This window comes from Pogoniulus pusillus, chromosome 6 (genome assembly GCF_015220805.1).
Source record: "Pogoniulus pusillus isolate bPogPus1 chromosome 6, bPogPus1.pri, whole genome shotgun sequence".
NCBI classification, from domain to species: domain Eukaryota; kingdom Metazoa; phylum Chordata; class Aves; order Piciformes; family Lybiidae; genus Pogoniulus; species Pogoniulus pusillus.
The window spans coordinates 34,262,689-34,277,473 of NC_087269.1; the positions used below are offsets into that span (position 1 = coordinate 34,262,689).

The 14,785-nt window shown below is 41.9% G+C and overlaps 1 protein-coding gene across 4 annotated transcripts in view; it reads right to left on the minus strand.

The window, feature by feature from the left end:
- RHOBTB1 (Rho related BTB domain containing 1) overlaps nucleotides 1-14,785 on the minus strand; it is a 57,277-nt gene that overhangs the window by 4,282 nt on the left and 38,210 nt on the right. For all 4 annotated transcript variants that reach the window (XM_064145178.1, XM_064145177.1, XM_064145179.1 and 1 more), the window contains 4 exons: nucleotides 7,435-7,620; nucleotides 4,793-5,760; nucleotides 4,252-4,370; nucleotides 943-1,093 (listed from right to left, as the gene is read on the minus strand). In XM_064145178.1, coding sequence (XP_064001248.1) covers nucleotides 943-1,093; nucleotides 4,252-4,370; nucleotides 4,793-5,760; nucleotides 7,435-7,620 — 1,424 coding nt within the window. The remainder of the gene's footprint in view (nucleotides 1-942; nucleotides 1,094-4,251; nucleotides 4,371-4,792; nucleotides 5,761-7,434; nucleotides 7,621-14,785) is intronic.

The following is a 14,785-nucleotide window of genomic DNA, read 5'->3' on the forward strand; positions in this document are numbered from 1 at the left end:
AACTCATTACTCTCCAGGGAAACAGGCAAAGGGAAATGTCAGATCCTCCACAAGTAACAGAACTAAGGAGGCATGTTGTCCCTTCTCCTAGTGTTAATTCTAGCATTACGTAAGTGGCACATTCACCCAGACATCCTGAGCAACTTCAGATTTGCTGAAGTCAAATTCTGGCATTTAGACATGTGGCTGGCAATTCTACGTCGCAGGTATAAACCATCTTGCTCCAGTGGAGTGCAGTCCACATGAAGATTTGCCCCTTTGCCTCAACCTGAACTATTTATTTCTGGTTTCACACATAATTCTTATCTCCTTGTTGCAGAAATCAAACCTGCAATTAATGCACGCCTATAGGAGAGCAAAGTTCAGAAGCCATCAGCCTCTTTCTGGCAGAATGGAAAAGTGCAATATTCAATATAAATTAGAAATATGGATTATCTCTCTCTTTTGGGCAATACAAAAGCAACAGTGAAGCTTTTAGGCCACACTGTACTTGTCATTGCATTGTGCATTTATTAATAACTATATCCACAGCACTAATAGAGAAAAGTTCACCTCAGGCCCTCTTCAGTTTCTCAGATTAGCTGTTCCTAGAATTCAGAAGAAAGCTAACCAGTTCCCCCAAAAGTCACTTCAGTTCAAGAGTCTCCTTAACCCTTTCCTAGAATCATTAATATCTTAGAGGTTTTGAGTGCTTCTTGGAAACATTGTCAGATAATTTGATTCTTTAAGGTCCGGCTGTTGGTGGCAGCCTTTGGACTCAGAACATTTACAAGAACTAAACAGAATGAACATTAATGCTAAAGACAATGTTTGCTCTTTTCATCTTTAAAGCACAGAATACTTCAGTATTGAGAGCTGGTTTAGCACAAAAGCAAAAAACCACCAAACTGTGTTTCAACCATTGCAGAAGACACCACAGTGGACAAGGCCACAAATTCTTACCTGCTAGCGCAACCAGGTGAGGAAGGCAAAATCTATTTGCCAAAGCAATTAACTCAAGTGTGTCCAGTTCCTGACTGGAGGACAGCTGCTTGGTATACAAGTAATCTAAAACTGCTTGCATGGAAGTCTTGTTTATGTTGGGAAGAACTACCTGGAAAAGAGATTTAAGAGAAGAATCTGTAATAACTAAGAAATTATCAGAGGCCATATTTCACTCTGACACTTGGCTGGACTGTGTCTTTTCAAGCCATTCCAGAAACAGAGAGAAAATGGTTTTCAAAAAACAAATTTCCCTGGCCTGGAACACAGCCCTGTGAGGAGAGGCTGAGGGAGCTGGGGTTGTTTAGCCTGGAGAAGAGGAAGCTCAGGGGGGACCTCACTGCTGCCTACAACTACCTGAAAGGAGGCTGTAGCCAGGTGGGGGCTGGTCTCTTCTCCCAGGAAACGAGCAACAGAACAAGGGGACACAGTCTCAAGTTGTGCTGGGGGAAGTCTAGGCTGGATGTTATGAGGAAGTTCTTCACAGAGAGAGTGATTGGCATTGGAGTGGGCTGCCCAGGGAGGTGGTGGAGTCACCATCCCTCAAGGTGTTGAAGAAAAGCCTAGATGAGGCACTTAGTGCCATGGTCTAGTTGATTGCCTAGGGCTGGGTGCTAGGTTGGACTGGATGATCGTGGAGGTCCCTTCCAACCTGCTTGGTTCTATGAAAGCTTTCTAGCATGCAAGTGAGCAGCTCCTTGTGATACATAAAAGCCACTGAACTCTTCACATGCCAAACCTCCCTTGGTAGACTTCTTGAGGAATGCAATCTATCTGCTCTTGGCAAACAGATATTCACAGAATCATCACAGAATCAACCAGGTTGGAAGAGACCTCCAAGATCATCCAGTCCAACCTATCCCCCAGCCCTATCCAATCAACTAGACCATGGCACTAAGTGCCTCATCCAGTCTTTTCTTGAACACCTGCAGGGACGGTGACTCCACCACCTCCCTGGGATTCTGTGAATAATGGAAACCTAAAGATAACAAAGGTAACCTCCCTCAGTCTGTCTATAAATAATGAACTTATCCAAGCAAATGATAGCTGGGACAGGACTGAGAACTGAAGAAATGAGGCAAAGAAAATGTAAACCATTTCTGCCACATGTGTAATCAGTGTAACCACCATGTAATGAAACTATCAAGACTAGAATAAAAGCTATCCAATTTCTCAGCAGCACAATCCCAACTTCATTTCACTGTAAGGATGCCTAACAGAGAGGAAGGAGAGCTAGAAGGCCTCACTGTAACCAATCACTCTAGCATCTCAACTACACTTTGCACACTGTAAACCCTCCAAAGAACAAGGTGAAATTGATTTTTGCAGAGCTCAAGGTTGTGACAGATAAGTCTGCTCTCAATACCTAGACTAGTCAATCATGTTCATCAGCAGTTTGTTGTGCATGTAGAATATTAAAATGGCTTAGGTTGGAAGGTTTCTTAGACATTATTTACTCCAATCTCCCCGCCATGGACAGGGACACCACTCAACCAGACTTGGTATTCAAGGCCTCATCCAGCTTGGCTTTGAACATCCCCAGGGAGGAGGCATCCACAGCCTCTTGTGGCAACCTATTCCAGCATCCCACCACCCTCATACTGAAGATCTTCCTAAGATCCAGTCTAAACCTCTCCCTCAGCTTCAAACCACTCCCCCTTGTCCTATTGCTAGACACCCTTATGAAAAGTCCCTCTGCAGCCTTCCTGTAGGATCCCTTCAGGTATTGGAAGGCAGCTCTAAGACCCTCCTGGAGACTTCTCCTCTATAGGCCAAACAACCCAGCTCCCTCAGCCCATCCTCATAGCAGAGGTGTTCCAGCCTTTGTATCACCTTTATGGTCCTTCTCTGGACTTGCTCCAACAGTTCTATGTCCATCTTCACAATTTCATAATAGATGCTGAAACTTTAGAATGCACTGTGGTATTGTGAAGAACTTGCATTAAATACAAAGCAACAAAACTTGCAGAGCAGAATACTGAAGTCATGATGAGAAGCTAGAGGGCATGCAACTCAATCTGACTACTTGGAAGTAGTCACCATGTACTTCCTGCTAGATGAGGTTTAATCGTTATCATAAAGCAGGTTGTTAACCCTAGGGGCTTGTGATTTTTTTCTTTCAGCTCTGCTTGGATGGGTGAGATTCAAACCCAGATCTCAGAGCGCAAAATATGAACCCACTTAGGGGTATCAGCCACTCTGGGAAGTAGCATAATTCTCCAAGTAAGTAGAACTAGTTATGAAACTCATTTTTAACACCTTTTAGTTGGTGCAGATAACTGTAAATTCAGAGAATGAGTTTAATAAAATGTTGTGTTTCAAATACAAAATAAAGCTAAGTAAAATGTGGATGGTTTGATTTTTTGGTAAGACAGTCAAAGGCAACAATTCAGCTCATATCTTTACTGAATGCTTTCAATGTTACAAAATGGAAGCCATTTTAAACTGGAAAGATGAGCTAAGACTGTTAAGTTAATAATTAAAAATGGGCTGGTAGAAAATAAATGTATATTTTTCACTGTCAAATGTTGCTTACTAGTACCAAATTATGTATTTTTAATGAACCACTTGTTCAGTATGCCTCTGGGAAAGGAACTGTATTTACAGCTGTATTAGAAGAAGCAAGTAAAAAAAAAATATAAGTAGAACACAATCTTCCAGTATTAGCAGAGCATTTAGAAACTAGAAAACAGACCACAAAGGCACCTGAAAACACGAGGCTTCTGCTGCAAAATCTTAAAGCATTGAAATATTTTATGGTGGACTTCATACCTGTTTTCTTCAAAAGGAGAAGCAGATGCACTAGAGAATCTAAGCTTAGTTTCTAGTGAAGTATTGCAAAGCTAGCTCCCTTTTCTAGTTCTTGAACTCTTTCTTCCTTCTAATTCCATCAACAATACCCTTGCCCCAAGAATTCTTTGCAATGCTTCTGACATATATATTCACACAACTTTAAGACTTAATACTTAAGAAATGTACAAATCCCTATTCAATTCCTGCCCCTGCTGCCAAAATGTTTAAACACATGTTCCAGCATTGAAGGAAGTCTCATGCCTCCAAAAAATATGTAATTCTCCTAGGCATCCTAATTTCCTAATTCAGTGCTGTAAGGAGAAAAGCATTCCAGGTCTGCAAAGGAAAAACTGAAGAAGCACAGTCATTCGAGGGATTATTGCAGCCCTTCAAATAGATACAGAATGATGCTTGCCATCATTCTAAATCCATCAGATGTTATAAGCATAAGCACAATGGACAAAAATGGACAAATACCTCACTGTTTGAGCTTTCAATAAATGATCCTCCAAACATAGCAGACATCCATTCACAGCTACAGATCAGCAGTGGCTTGTGGGCGTTTATGGTTCCATCATCCAATTTAAATGTCACATCTGCCATGGGAGCAAAGAAACAGGCAGACTGCAAGTCAAACCATCTCAAGAACGTACATTCTACTTGCACATTGCTAAGCAAGGACTTTTTTCACTTCCCACAACCCCTACTCTAGTAGTTCTCACTAGAGAACTCTGGTGTTTTACACAGTTAAATAAAAGGCCTCCCTTAAAAAGTAGGTATTAGGTGCTCAGCACCTTAGAAAATAGGGTTACTTATTTAAAAGCTTCTGTGTAAATTCTGAAATTACTCTGCAGAACCCCAGGCTGGAACCGTTGGCCTCAAGTAACACTACAAATTTGAGCTCATCCTTCCTCTCAGAACAATGTAAGATGTCACACTCGTTGAAGTCTCTGAAGTGACAGTAATGTGAATGAGAGCAGAGTTAGTGCTTCTCCTGTTAAAGCATGTATTTACTTACCTGAGAAGGTCCCTTTGTAAAGGCACTCTTTTATCCGATTAGCTTTCCTGACATGAAATGCTTTAGTGATCTCTTGATTCATGAAGGCTTCTTTATTCATAATATTCTCCACCATCATTCGCAAATCAAATACTTCCAAGATTTCAGCAATCTGAGCCAGTCTTGTGAGATCTTTTTCATTTTCATCCAGCTGTCCCGTGTATAAGAACTGCAAAACAGTTTTAAAAGGTCCAGCCTGCACAGATGAATCCATTTTTACCACAGTTACAGGACACGTCCTGTTTGAGACAGGATTCACTTGCATTTCCTTATGCACACTAACAAACCCCTTACCCCATGATGGTGGAGATCTTGATACAGAATTTATTTCACCAAGTTCAGGCTCTGGTGTTTTTAAAGAGTCAGTACTTTCTGATGGGGGGATTTTAACATCAGCAGCTTTCAAGGTTATGTCATCACAGACACTAGTTGGCTCAAAGTGACTTGTCAGAACATCCTTGTTTGTATTTTCTTTATTACACGGTGTTTCATCCAACTCTGGACTGTCCTCACACTCCATTGAGAAAAGGTCATAAAACTTAGAAGAGGAGGTAGCTAGGTATATCTTGTGAGCAAAAATATAGTCCTGCTCCTGGAGAACAAACATAACATCTGCACACAGAGGGCTGTCCAATAAATATCCAGCTTCATTCATGCTCAGTACTGGACACTCAGGAATTTTGATAACTGGAGGAGGAGCTTTTGGAGGTAGGAATGGAGCCTGAAGCAAAGGTTTTTGGACCTTCTTCAAGTGGGATTTCCAGAACTGCAGGTGTCTTCTGGAGATCAGGGCAGCTCTAATTGCATTGTCAAACACATCTTTAATCCCAAACTGGTCAAATACACTGGTTTCATAATATGGTATCCCAAGCTCCTTAGCAACCTCTCTGCCTCTTTCTGGTGGCAAAATGTCGCCTCTTTTGATTGGCCTAGGGTTAAACAAACAGAACACAACTTCCTCAGACACCACAACCACCACAAAGTTTCTCCAGAAAGCATGGAATTTTACTAAATGTCTCAGCAACAATTCTGAGATCACTATCATTCAGGTGAAACAGAACATAAAAGAAGAGTTTTACAATAGCACATAAACATAATCTCAATTAAGACTGGCAGTGTCTTTGCAACATTACTGAAAATATCTAGATATCCTTTGCATAAAATGAAGCAAGCCTCCTCTCTGTTCAAGAGAAATCTGCTGTAAAAGCATTTGATAAGACGCTGGAGAAACCTCCTGGTGTCCCCTTCAACTCAGATATTTTGTCAGTATCTTTCTTTGTATCCCTCATTTGAACTCAAATGGGAATTCTCAGGACATAGAAACACCAAAAATATAGCTAAAAATGAAAGGAGAAGTATTTCTTAAGCTTATGCTTTTTAAAGAAAACCATAGCAGCCTATGACAAAATCATAACTGAACACACACTTCAGGAGCTAGGCCTACATTTTGGCTGTAGAAGCATCATGTGGAAACTCATGAATTTCCAGTGCAGCTCTAGGCTAAACAAACCAGCAAAAAAGTCTGGGCTAGAATTCATTTTGTCAACAAAAAAATTATTTCACCAGAAGACATGATTCAACAGTGCGTTCTCTGAGCATACCATATTGGACAGACACAAGCTGGCACAGATTTAAACACACTCCAGACAACAGCTTGCTGTAGTCACCAGATAATAATCAGATCAGGTGGCAGAAGTCTGTGCTAGACAGGCAGAATACTGATGCAGACTGGTGAAATCAGAAAGGAGGATTAGGGCATAAGAAGAGTTTTGAAAAAACATTTCCTTTTTAGAGCGTCAACCAAACAGTCCACACCGCTCACACAACCAAGAAATGTTTAAGAAACAAACCAACCCATGAAAATCCTATTGCTGAGTCAAATGAAATGCAATGCAAAGTTTTCTGAGAGCCCAGAAAACAGTCTTTCAAGCCCTTTATGGACATCTGTTACAATACAGCCTTTAATTACACGGGCATGGATATTATTTCTCATTCAAATTCACATGAAAGGAAGAAAGCAGAAGTGAGCAGGTAACTGTGGGACTGTTTTGCCCAAACATGTGAATGCTTGGTTTTTGAACTAGAGAGAAACAAAATTTATCCAGAATGACCTCAAACTCTCTTTTAATCTAAGAATTAAAAAAAAAAAAATTGCAACTGCCACGATCTAGGATTACATAAACAAAAAAAAGGGGGAGTGGGATTAACAAAACTTGATTAGAATCTGTCAGTTTCAAATAGTACCAAACAGCAGTGACAGAGTAGGATGTGACACACGTGTTCAGATCAAGAATATCACTTAAGAAAATGACTGGTGATCATTATTATCTCTATATTATCACAGTGTTCAGGCACACAAACAAGTTCAGATGCCCAGTGTGCAAAAAGATTGCAGGAAACATAAAACCTGTGTGTCTGTGTGCATGTGTGTTAAAGAATTAACCAACTCAGACAACAGGGTCAAAAAAGCAGAACACAGATTTTCAATTAACAACAGCAAAAAATAAAAGAAACGAAGTTCTACCATTTCTCTTTTGAAAGCACTGTACTTGATTACCAAGGTGGGTGTTTTTTTTTAGTTCTTCTTTTTGTTTAAACTTTACCTTGCCAAAGGGCGTCTGGCTCTGTTAACAGCCTCAAGATCTGCATAGCGGAGATCTAGCTGGCAGCCCACCAGAATGACAGGTGTGCGAGGACAGAAATGCTTGATTTCTTGATACCACATCGTTTTCACATGATTCAGGGAATTAGGATTAGCAATTGAAAAGCATAGAACAACTACATCAGACCTAGAAAGGCAACAAAAAAATATGTAATTAAAACTCAACAAATATGCTTTCTGCTGCAGCTTTACCTATTTCATCACTCCATCTTAAAGCTACTCCACTCTATACTTCAAAAAATGCACTGACACCCAGATGTCAGAGTACATGTTTATCATGCAGGGATTTCATAGAAGCTAGACATCTGGCCACAGAAGCATGGAAACACAAAGCCACACACCTATGAAGCACTGCCCCTCCATGCCAAGAGATGATCCCTACATGTATGAACAGAGCACTGAGAAGCGACGTAGGGCTTGCCACTCTCTGCTTTTACACTATAGCTATTCACAGGTTGTCATTGCTCAGGAAGTAGTTCTGCCAACTGGACACCTAAATTACAACTCGAAGATCACTGGTACTTAGGAATTAGACAGGAGTTACACAAGCAGACACAGATCGCTTCTGAACTTGTCATGGAGAAATACCTTTACTGCACTGTTTAGACACTGTGTGCTCTTCTTTGCAATGCACTTTGCACAGCACTTCACTAACGTCTTTAATAAATAACCTGTTAGAAGGGCAAATTATTGCAGAATGACCACTTCTACAATATAAGCAAAAATTAACATTACAACAAAAATAAGGTCAGCAAAGTGTAGAATACGACAGGGGCTTAATTCAGAGGAAGTATGACAGTATTTGCAGGCTTTTAAAGGTTTTAAGGAAAGAGAAAGTACTTAACTAAATAAAGTTGCTTTATGAATTTTAAGTATGAGAAATAAGGTTGACAGTTCACCCAGTAAACCCCCACCTAACTCTTGTCAGAGCTAGCTCCTTAAAGCAAAGAAATGCTTGAATACTTGTCTCAAGGCAGGCATTCCTAATTTGAGGCAATTTCACTATTTATAAACTGGGATGGGGTGTTAACAAATAAGTTCTCAAGCTCTTGGCTCTCTCATGGGAGAATATAAAAGAAGGAAAGAAAAGAAAAAAAAGTCAAATTGAAACTCTTATAAAAAACTGAGAGGAAGGGGCATTTGGAGGAGACAGCTTATAGCCACAGAATTGTCAGCAGGATAAGCTCAGCAACGCCATGTCTATCTCATGTCTATTACTCTATAATTTAGCACAAATCTGTTGTGTCTGCAGTTTGTGTAATGTATAGAGCAGCAGCAGTGAATCTTAACGTTCACCTTTTAAATAATGAAACACCTCCTCGGTACTGCTGCTTTCTACATTTCACTGAGGGCAGAGATATATCCAGCAAGACTGTTTCTAAAGATAGCTACATACAGGGCAGGTACTGCTGTGAGCATAGAATTTAATGCAAGAGCAATGGTCTTGCTCCAAGTTTGTGTCTTATATAAACTGCAACCTATCTGTCACATCTAGAAACAAGGCTTTTTCAAACTGGAGTTACCTACTAAATCATGAAGTGGTAAACAGCTAATACACTGGTTTCGCACATAACTGAGGCAAATACCTTTTAAACTCAAACTTGCTTTATTCGAGGGTCATGTAAGAGCAAAATGTAGGCCCCAGCAGACATTCACTTATCTCCCAGAAAGGAGAAATCAATGCACAGCTAAGATAAAAAAACAACTGTGTTACACATAATGTAATCTTGTCAGTGGTTTCAATTCAAGATCATCAGGACAGCCAGAGAGGCAAGCGTTGGCTGGCTCCTAACTGTAACTAAGCATATTAGAAAGACAGACTGTCTTGTGCCCTTCAGAAACTAATAGCTAAGCCAAGTAATTGCAGTCATGAGTATCCAACTCTCCTGACTCTACAAACCACGAAACACACCTTGTGTCTCTCAGAAAACCACACAGAAGCAAAGCTCCACCAGGGGTTTGCCCATAACTCACAACACACATAGCTTTGCACTAACAGGGCATTTCCATCTTCCCGCCTTCCAAATGAAGTGAAAAACAGAACTAAGAGGTAAAACATTTAGCATATTATTCGGCCTCTGTCAAAACTAGACTTGCCCATATTAATATCCTGAGAGTTCTGTAGTGAACAAGGGAAAATAAATGGTCTTGGCCATAAACAGGACAGATGGCAAATCACTGGGTAGTGAGAGAGCTCACACGCTGACACAGCACCACAGCTGAATCTGCTAGCTCACAAAATACATCCACCTTACAATAAATGAAGTTTTCATCCAAGTCATAACTATGATTTGCACTATAAGTACAGACTGGAGACAGTAATATATAAAGATGATTAATTGTCTACACAGGACTGTGAACATTTGGAGAAAACTGTCCTTTGGAAACTTTAATTAGAATACCTACAATTCCTTTTAATGTCAAAGGGCACATTCACAACCTGCTAACACCTCTGTGTAAAGATTAGTTTGACATTTGCTCATAAATGCCAGAACATGTCAAGTTAAGACAATGCATTAATACTTCCCAAATATTAAGAAAAAGTGGCCAATGTTATTTTAAGATTCTCAGGGAATATACAAAGATAGGATTCATAAAATATATTCTAATTTATTCTCATTTTTGTGTGGTTTGATTGCTTGAAGAATGAGAAAGGCTGAATCATGTTTACTTCTGCTTTCTTTATGCTGCCACAATACATTTAATAAACACATGCTGGGTTCTTTCTAAAAAGAAATTTCCTAACTATTTGCCAGTAAAATTCAAGATGATTCAAGAGATATTCCCATAGTCCACTTCCACAGTCATCAGAAAGTTGTTTAGAGCTTCTCCATCACATTCCTCCTAGAGCACCATCCAAATGAGATGGGCAATACATAAGGCACTGTGTACATCCACTTCTGTGTGGGAGGACACACCGGTGTGGGAGCAATGGGGGACTAGTAAGGGCTTTCTACCTGCTGTCCAGAAGCATGCTGGGGACAAAATAATGCAGTCAAAATCTTGCAGAGATGAGCCAGATCTCCTTCAGGTAGTAGCTGCCAACAGCAAGACATCACGTGGTAGTGATGACATGAGGGGTAGAGATAGATTGATAGCTACAGAGGTGCCTGAACAGACAGGTGGGATCTGACCTTAAGACTGGAGTACAGACTGAGAAAAGAGTTCCCAAGGATCAGGGTAGGGGAAAATCAGTCAGTAAGTCAGCTCCAATAAAGGCACAACTGAAATGCCTCTGCATTAATGCAAGGGGCATGGGGAACAAGCAGGAAGAATTGCAAATATGCACAAGTCTGCAGGGTTATGATGTCACTGGCATGACTGAGACATGGTGGGACAGATCTCCTAACTGGAGCTTGGAGACAAATGGTTACAGACTCTTCAGGAGGGACGAGAAGGGGAGGGGGTGTTGCCCTCTACATCACTGACAAACTAGAGTCCATGGAGATCCACCTGGGGATGTGCAACAAGAAAACAGAGAGCTTATAGGTAAAGGTTAAAGGGAGGGCAGGGGAAGGTGACATCATAGTAGGAGTCTGCTGCAGACTTCCTGATCAGGAAGGTGAAGCAGATGAGGCCCTTTACAAACAAATAGGACAAGCTTCACGATCACAGGCCTTGGTCCTCATGAGAGACTTCAACCACCCTGACATCTGTTGGAAGGACATCAACAGCAGAGCCCAGCAATCTAAGAGGCTCCTGTAATGCATCAATAATAACTTCCTCCTCCAAGTGGTAGAAGAACCTGCAAGAAAAGGTGCTGTGCTGGACCTAGTCCTCCCCAGCAAGGAGGGGCTGGTGAGTGAAGTGAAGCTGAAGGGTAGCCTTGACCATGAAACGATAAAGTTCCTCAAGGCATCAAGGAGGGTGCACAGCAAACTCACTGCTCTGGATTTCAGAAGAGCAGGTTTCAACCTCTTCAAGCTCCTCCTTGGCAGGATGCCATGGGAAAAAACTTTGGAAGAGGGGGCCAGGAAAGATAGTCAGTGTTCAAGGATCACCTCCTCCAGGCCCAGGAGCAATGCATTCCAAAAAAGAGGAGGCCTGCATAGATGAATAGAGAGCTCCTGGACACACTTAGATGCAAGAAGAAGCCTACAGAGAGTGGAAGCAAGGATAGGTAACCTGGGACAAATACAAAGAAATTGTTTGTGCCACCAGAGTTCAGGTTAGAAAAGCCAAAAGACAGCTAGAATTAAATCTGGCTAGGAATATTAATAGGAACAAGAAGAACTTCTTCAGGTATATTAGTGAGAAAGAAACACTAGGGAGAACGTAGGACCCTTCCAGAAGGAAAATGGAGAGCTGGTGACAGAGGATATGGATAAGGTTCAATGACTTCTTTGCCACAGTCTTCAATGGCAAGGGCTCCAACCACAATGTCCAAGACCCAGAGGGCAAAACTAAGGACTGGAAGAAGGAAGATCTGCCCACTATAATTGAAGATCATGTTCATGAGTGCCTAAGGAATCTGAATGTGCACAAGTCTGCGGGGCCTGATGAGATCCACCCACGGGTCCTGAGGGAACTGGCAAATGAAGTTGCTGAACTACTGGCCATCGTATTTGAAAGGTCGTGGCAGACTGGTGAAGTTCCTGCTGACTGGAAAAGGGCAAACATAAGGCACATCTTCAAGAAGGGAAGAAAGAGTGACCCCAGAAACTACAGGCCAGTCAGTCAAATGGAAAACAAAGCAGAGATGATTGGTGGTAACCAGCAAAGGCTTCACCAAGGGCAAATCATGCCTGACAAATTTAGTGGCTTTTTATAATGAAGGCACAGCAACAGTGCACAAGGGAAGGGTAACTGACATCATCTACCTGGGTCTGAGCAAGGCATTTGACTCTGTCCCACATGACATCCTGGTCACCAAACTGGAAAAACACAGACTCAATGGGTGCAGCACTCACCAGATAAGAAATTGGCTGGAGGATCGCACAGAGAGAGTGGTGATCAATGGCACAATGTCCACCTGGAGACCAGTGACAAGTGGCATCCCTCAGGGGTCAGTGCTGGGACCAGTGCTGTTTAACATCTTTGTCAGTAATATGGACAGAGGAATCAAGTGCACTCTCAGCAAGTTTGCAGATGACACCAAGCTGTGTGGCACAGTTGACTTGCTAGAGGGCAGGGATGCCATCCAGAGGGACCTGGACAGGCTGGAGAGGGACAGGCCAACCTCATGACATTGAAAAAGGCCAAGTGTAAGGTCCTGCACCTGGGCCAGCACAATCCCAAGCACAGATATAGGCTGGGTGGCCAAGGGCTGGAGAGCAGCCTGGAGGAAAAGGACCTGGGAATCTGAGTAAGGAAAAGGACCTGGGAGTCTGGGTTGATGAAAAGCTCAACATGAGCCAGCAGTGTGCATGTACAGCCCAGACAGCAACTGTGTCCCAGGCTGCATCAAGAGAAGCATGGCCAGCAGGGCAAGGGAGGGGATTCTCCCTCTTTACTCTGTTCTTGTCAGACCCCACCTGGAGCACTGTGTGCAGTTCTGGAGCCCCAACACAAGAAGGGCATTGAACTGTTGGAGTGAGTCCAGAGGAGAGCCATGAAGATGATCAGAGGGCTGGAGCACCTCTGCTATGAGGACAGGCTACAACAGCTGGGCCTCTTCAGCCTGGAGAAGAGAAGGCTTCAAGGAGACCTTATAGTGGCCTTCCAGTATCTGAAGGGAGCCTACAGGGAAAAAGTTCTTTACAGGGAGGGTGGTGAGACACTGGAACAGGTTGCCCAGGGAGGTTGTGGATGCTCCCTCCTTGGAGGTGTTCAAAGCCAGTCTGGATGGGGCCTTGAGTGACCTGTTCTACTGGGAAATGTCTCTGCCTATGGTGGGGGGTTGGAAATGGATGGTCTTTGAGGTCCCTTCCAACCTAAACCATTCTATGGTTCTATCATTCTGTCTATCTATCTATTACACAGCTGTTAAATACAGCTAAAGCAAATGATTACCCTTACTGCAAATACTAATGCTTGATACTGGAGCATCACAAGAAACAAAAAGAGTAATTACAAATAACTCAGGTAAGGTGAAACAGCAGCCTGGATATGCAGCACACTGTCTTATAGATTTGGTGGTACACGTTGGAAATACATGACTGATTTATTTTCACATTCTGCTTTTCATAGGTTTATTGAAATAAATTGTGAATAATCTACTCTTCTTCTTTGAAGTAACTGAATATGCTGAAGCATCTCCAAAACTCGTAGCTTGCATTACTGGTACTAGAGGCTGATCAGTCTGGAACACTTCACCACCAACATAACAAAGCAGGTTTTCTTTCTACTCACTAGGGCTGCAGAGAGGGGGAGAAGACAATGTACATGTTTGAGATTTGGCAGGTGGAAAAGATGATCAGAATCTCTTAGCTGTAGAAAATCACCAGTCATACATTTGTCACTTCCTGGCTGACCAGATTCCTGCCTTGCAGTCTCACGCAAAAGCATAAGAGCACTTCAAATGGTCCCCTTGGAGTTGCAGAAGTAATTCTTATTCTTAATACAAACTCTATGCATCTTAGAGAATCCAACTTGAGCTAAATATAGTTATGGCCAAAGAACTAACCTTACCACCATTTCAAGCAACACATCCACCTCATGTAGGTATTACCTATGGGCATTCAACAATATTTTTCCAAGCTTGGATATCAGATAAGAACTTTTGATGGAACCAACTATCCCTTTTCAGAGATCAGAGAAAGAAAGTAAACTCTAGACAGCCAAATCTCTGACAGAAATCAGCACACAGTGTGCTGCCACACTGCGTGCTCCTAGGGCATGTTACAAACTGCATCAGAAGTACAGAGAGCAGTCCAAGTTGCTGCTGAAAGGCAAGTATACTACCCATGTAACAAGCTTTTCTGGTGGAGCTGTTAGAAGCAGGACACAAGTTAATGTTTTCTAACTAGGGCTGTTCCGAGTAACATTTGTTTAGGACTGAGATTTTGAAAGCCTTGCCTGCTTCCATGCTATATGTGTTCCAGAGATGGTGTAACGAGCTGCACTGCAGAAGTACCTACACGATATCGCTGATCCAACTTTCAAGGAGAAACTGCTATATATTTTTCATCTTTACTAATGCGCTAGCAAGGAAACAGCAATATTAAATGATAGCTCATATATGCCACAGCAAGTGTATTTTTAGGTTTCATGGTCTGAATCTAGAGCTATTAACTGTAGTGCAGGCTGCATAAATGCTAACATGGCTTTATGTCTCATTAAAGAAACAAGGTGTCTTTGGAAATGTAGACACTGCATTATCCAGAAGAAGTTCTTCCCTGTAGTTTATAATT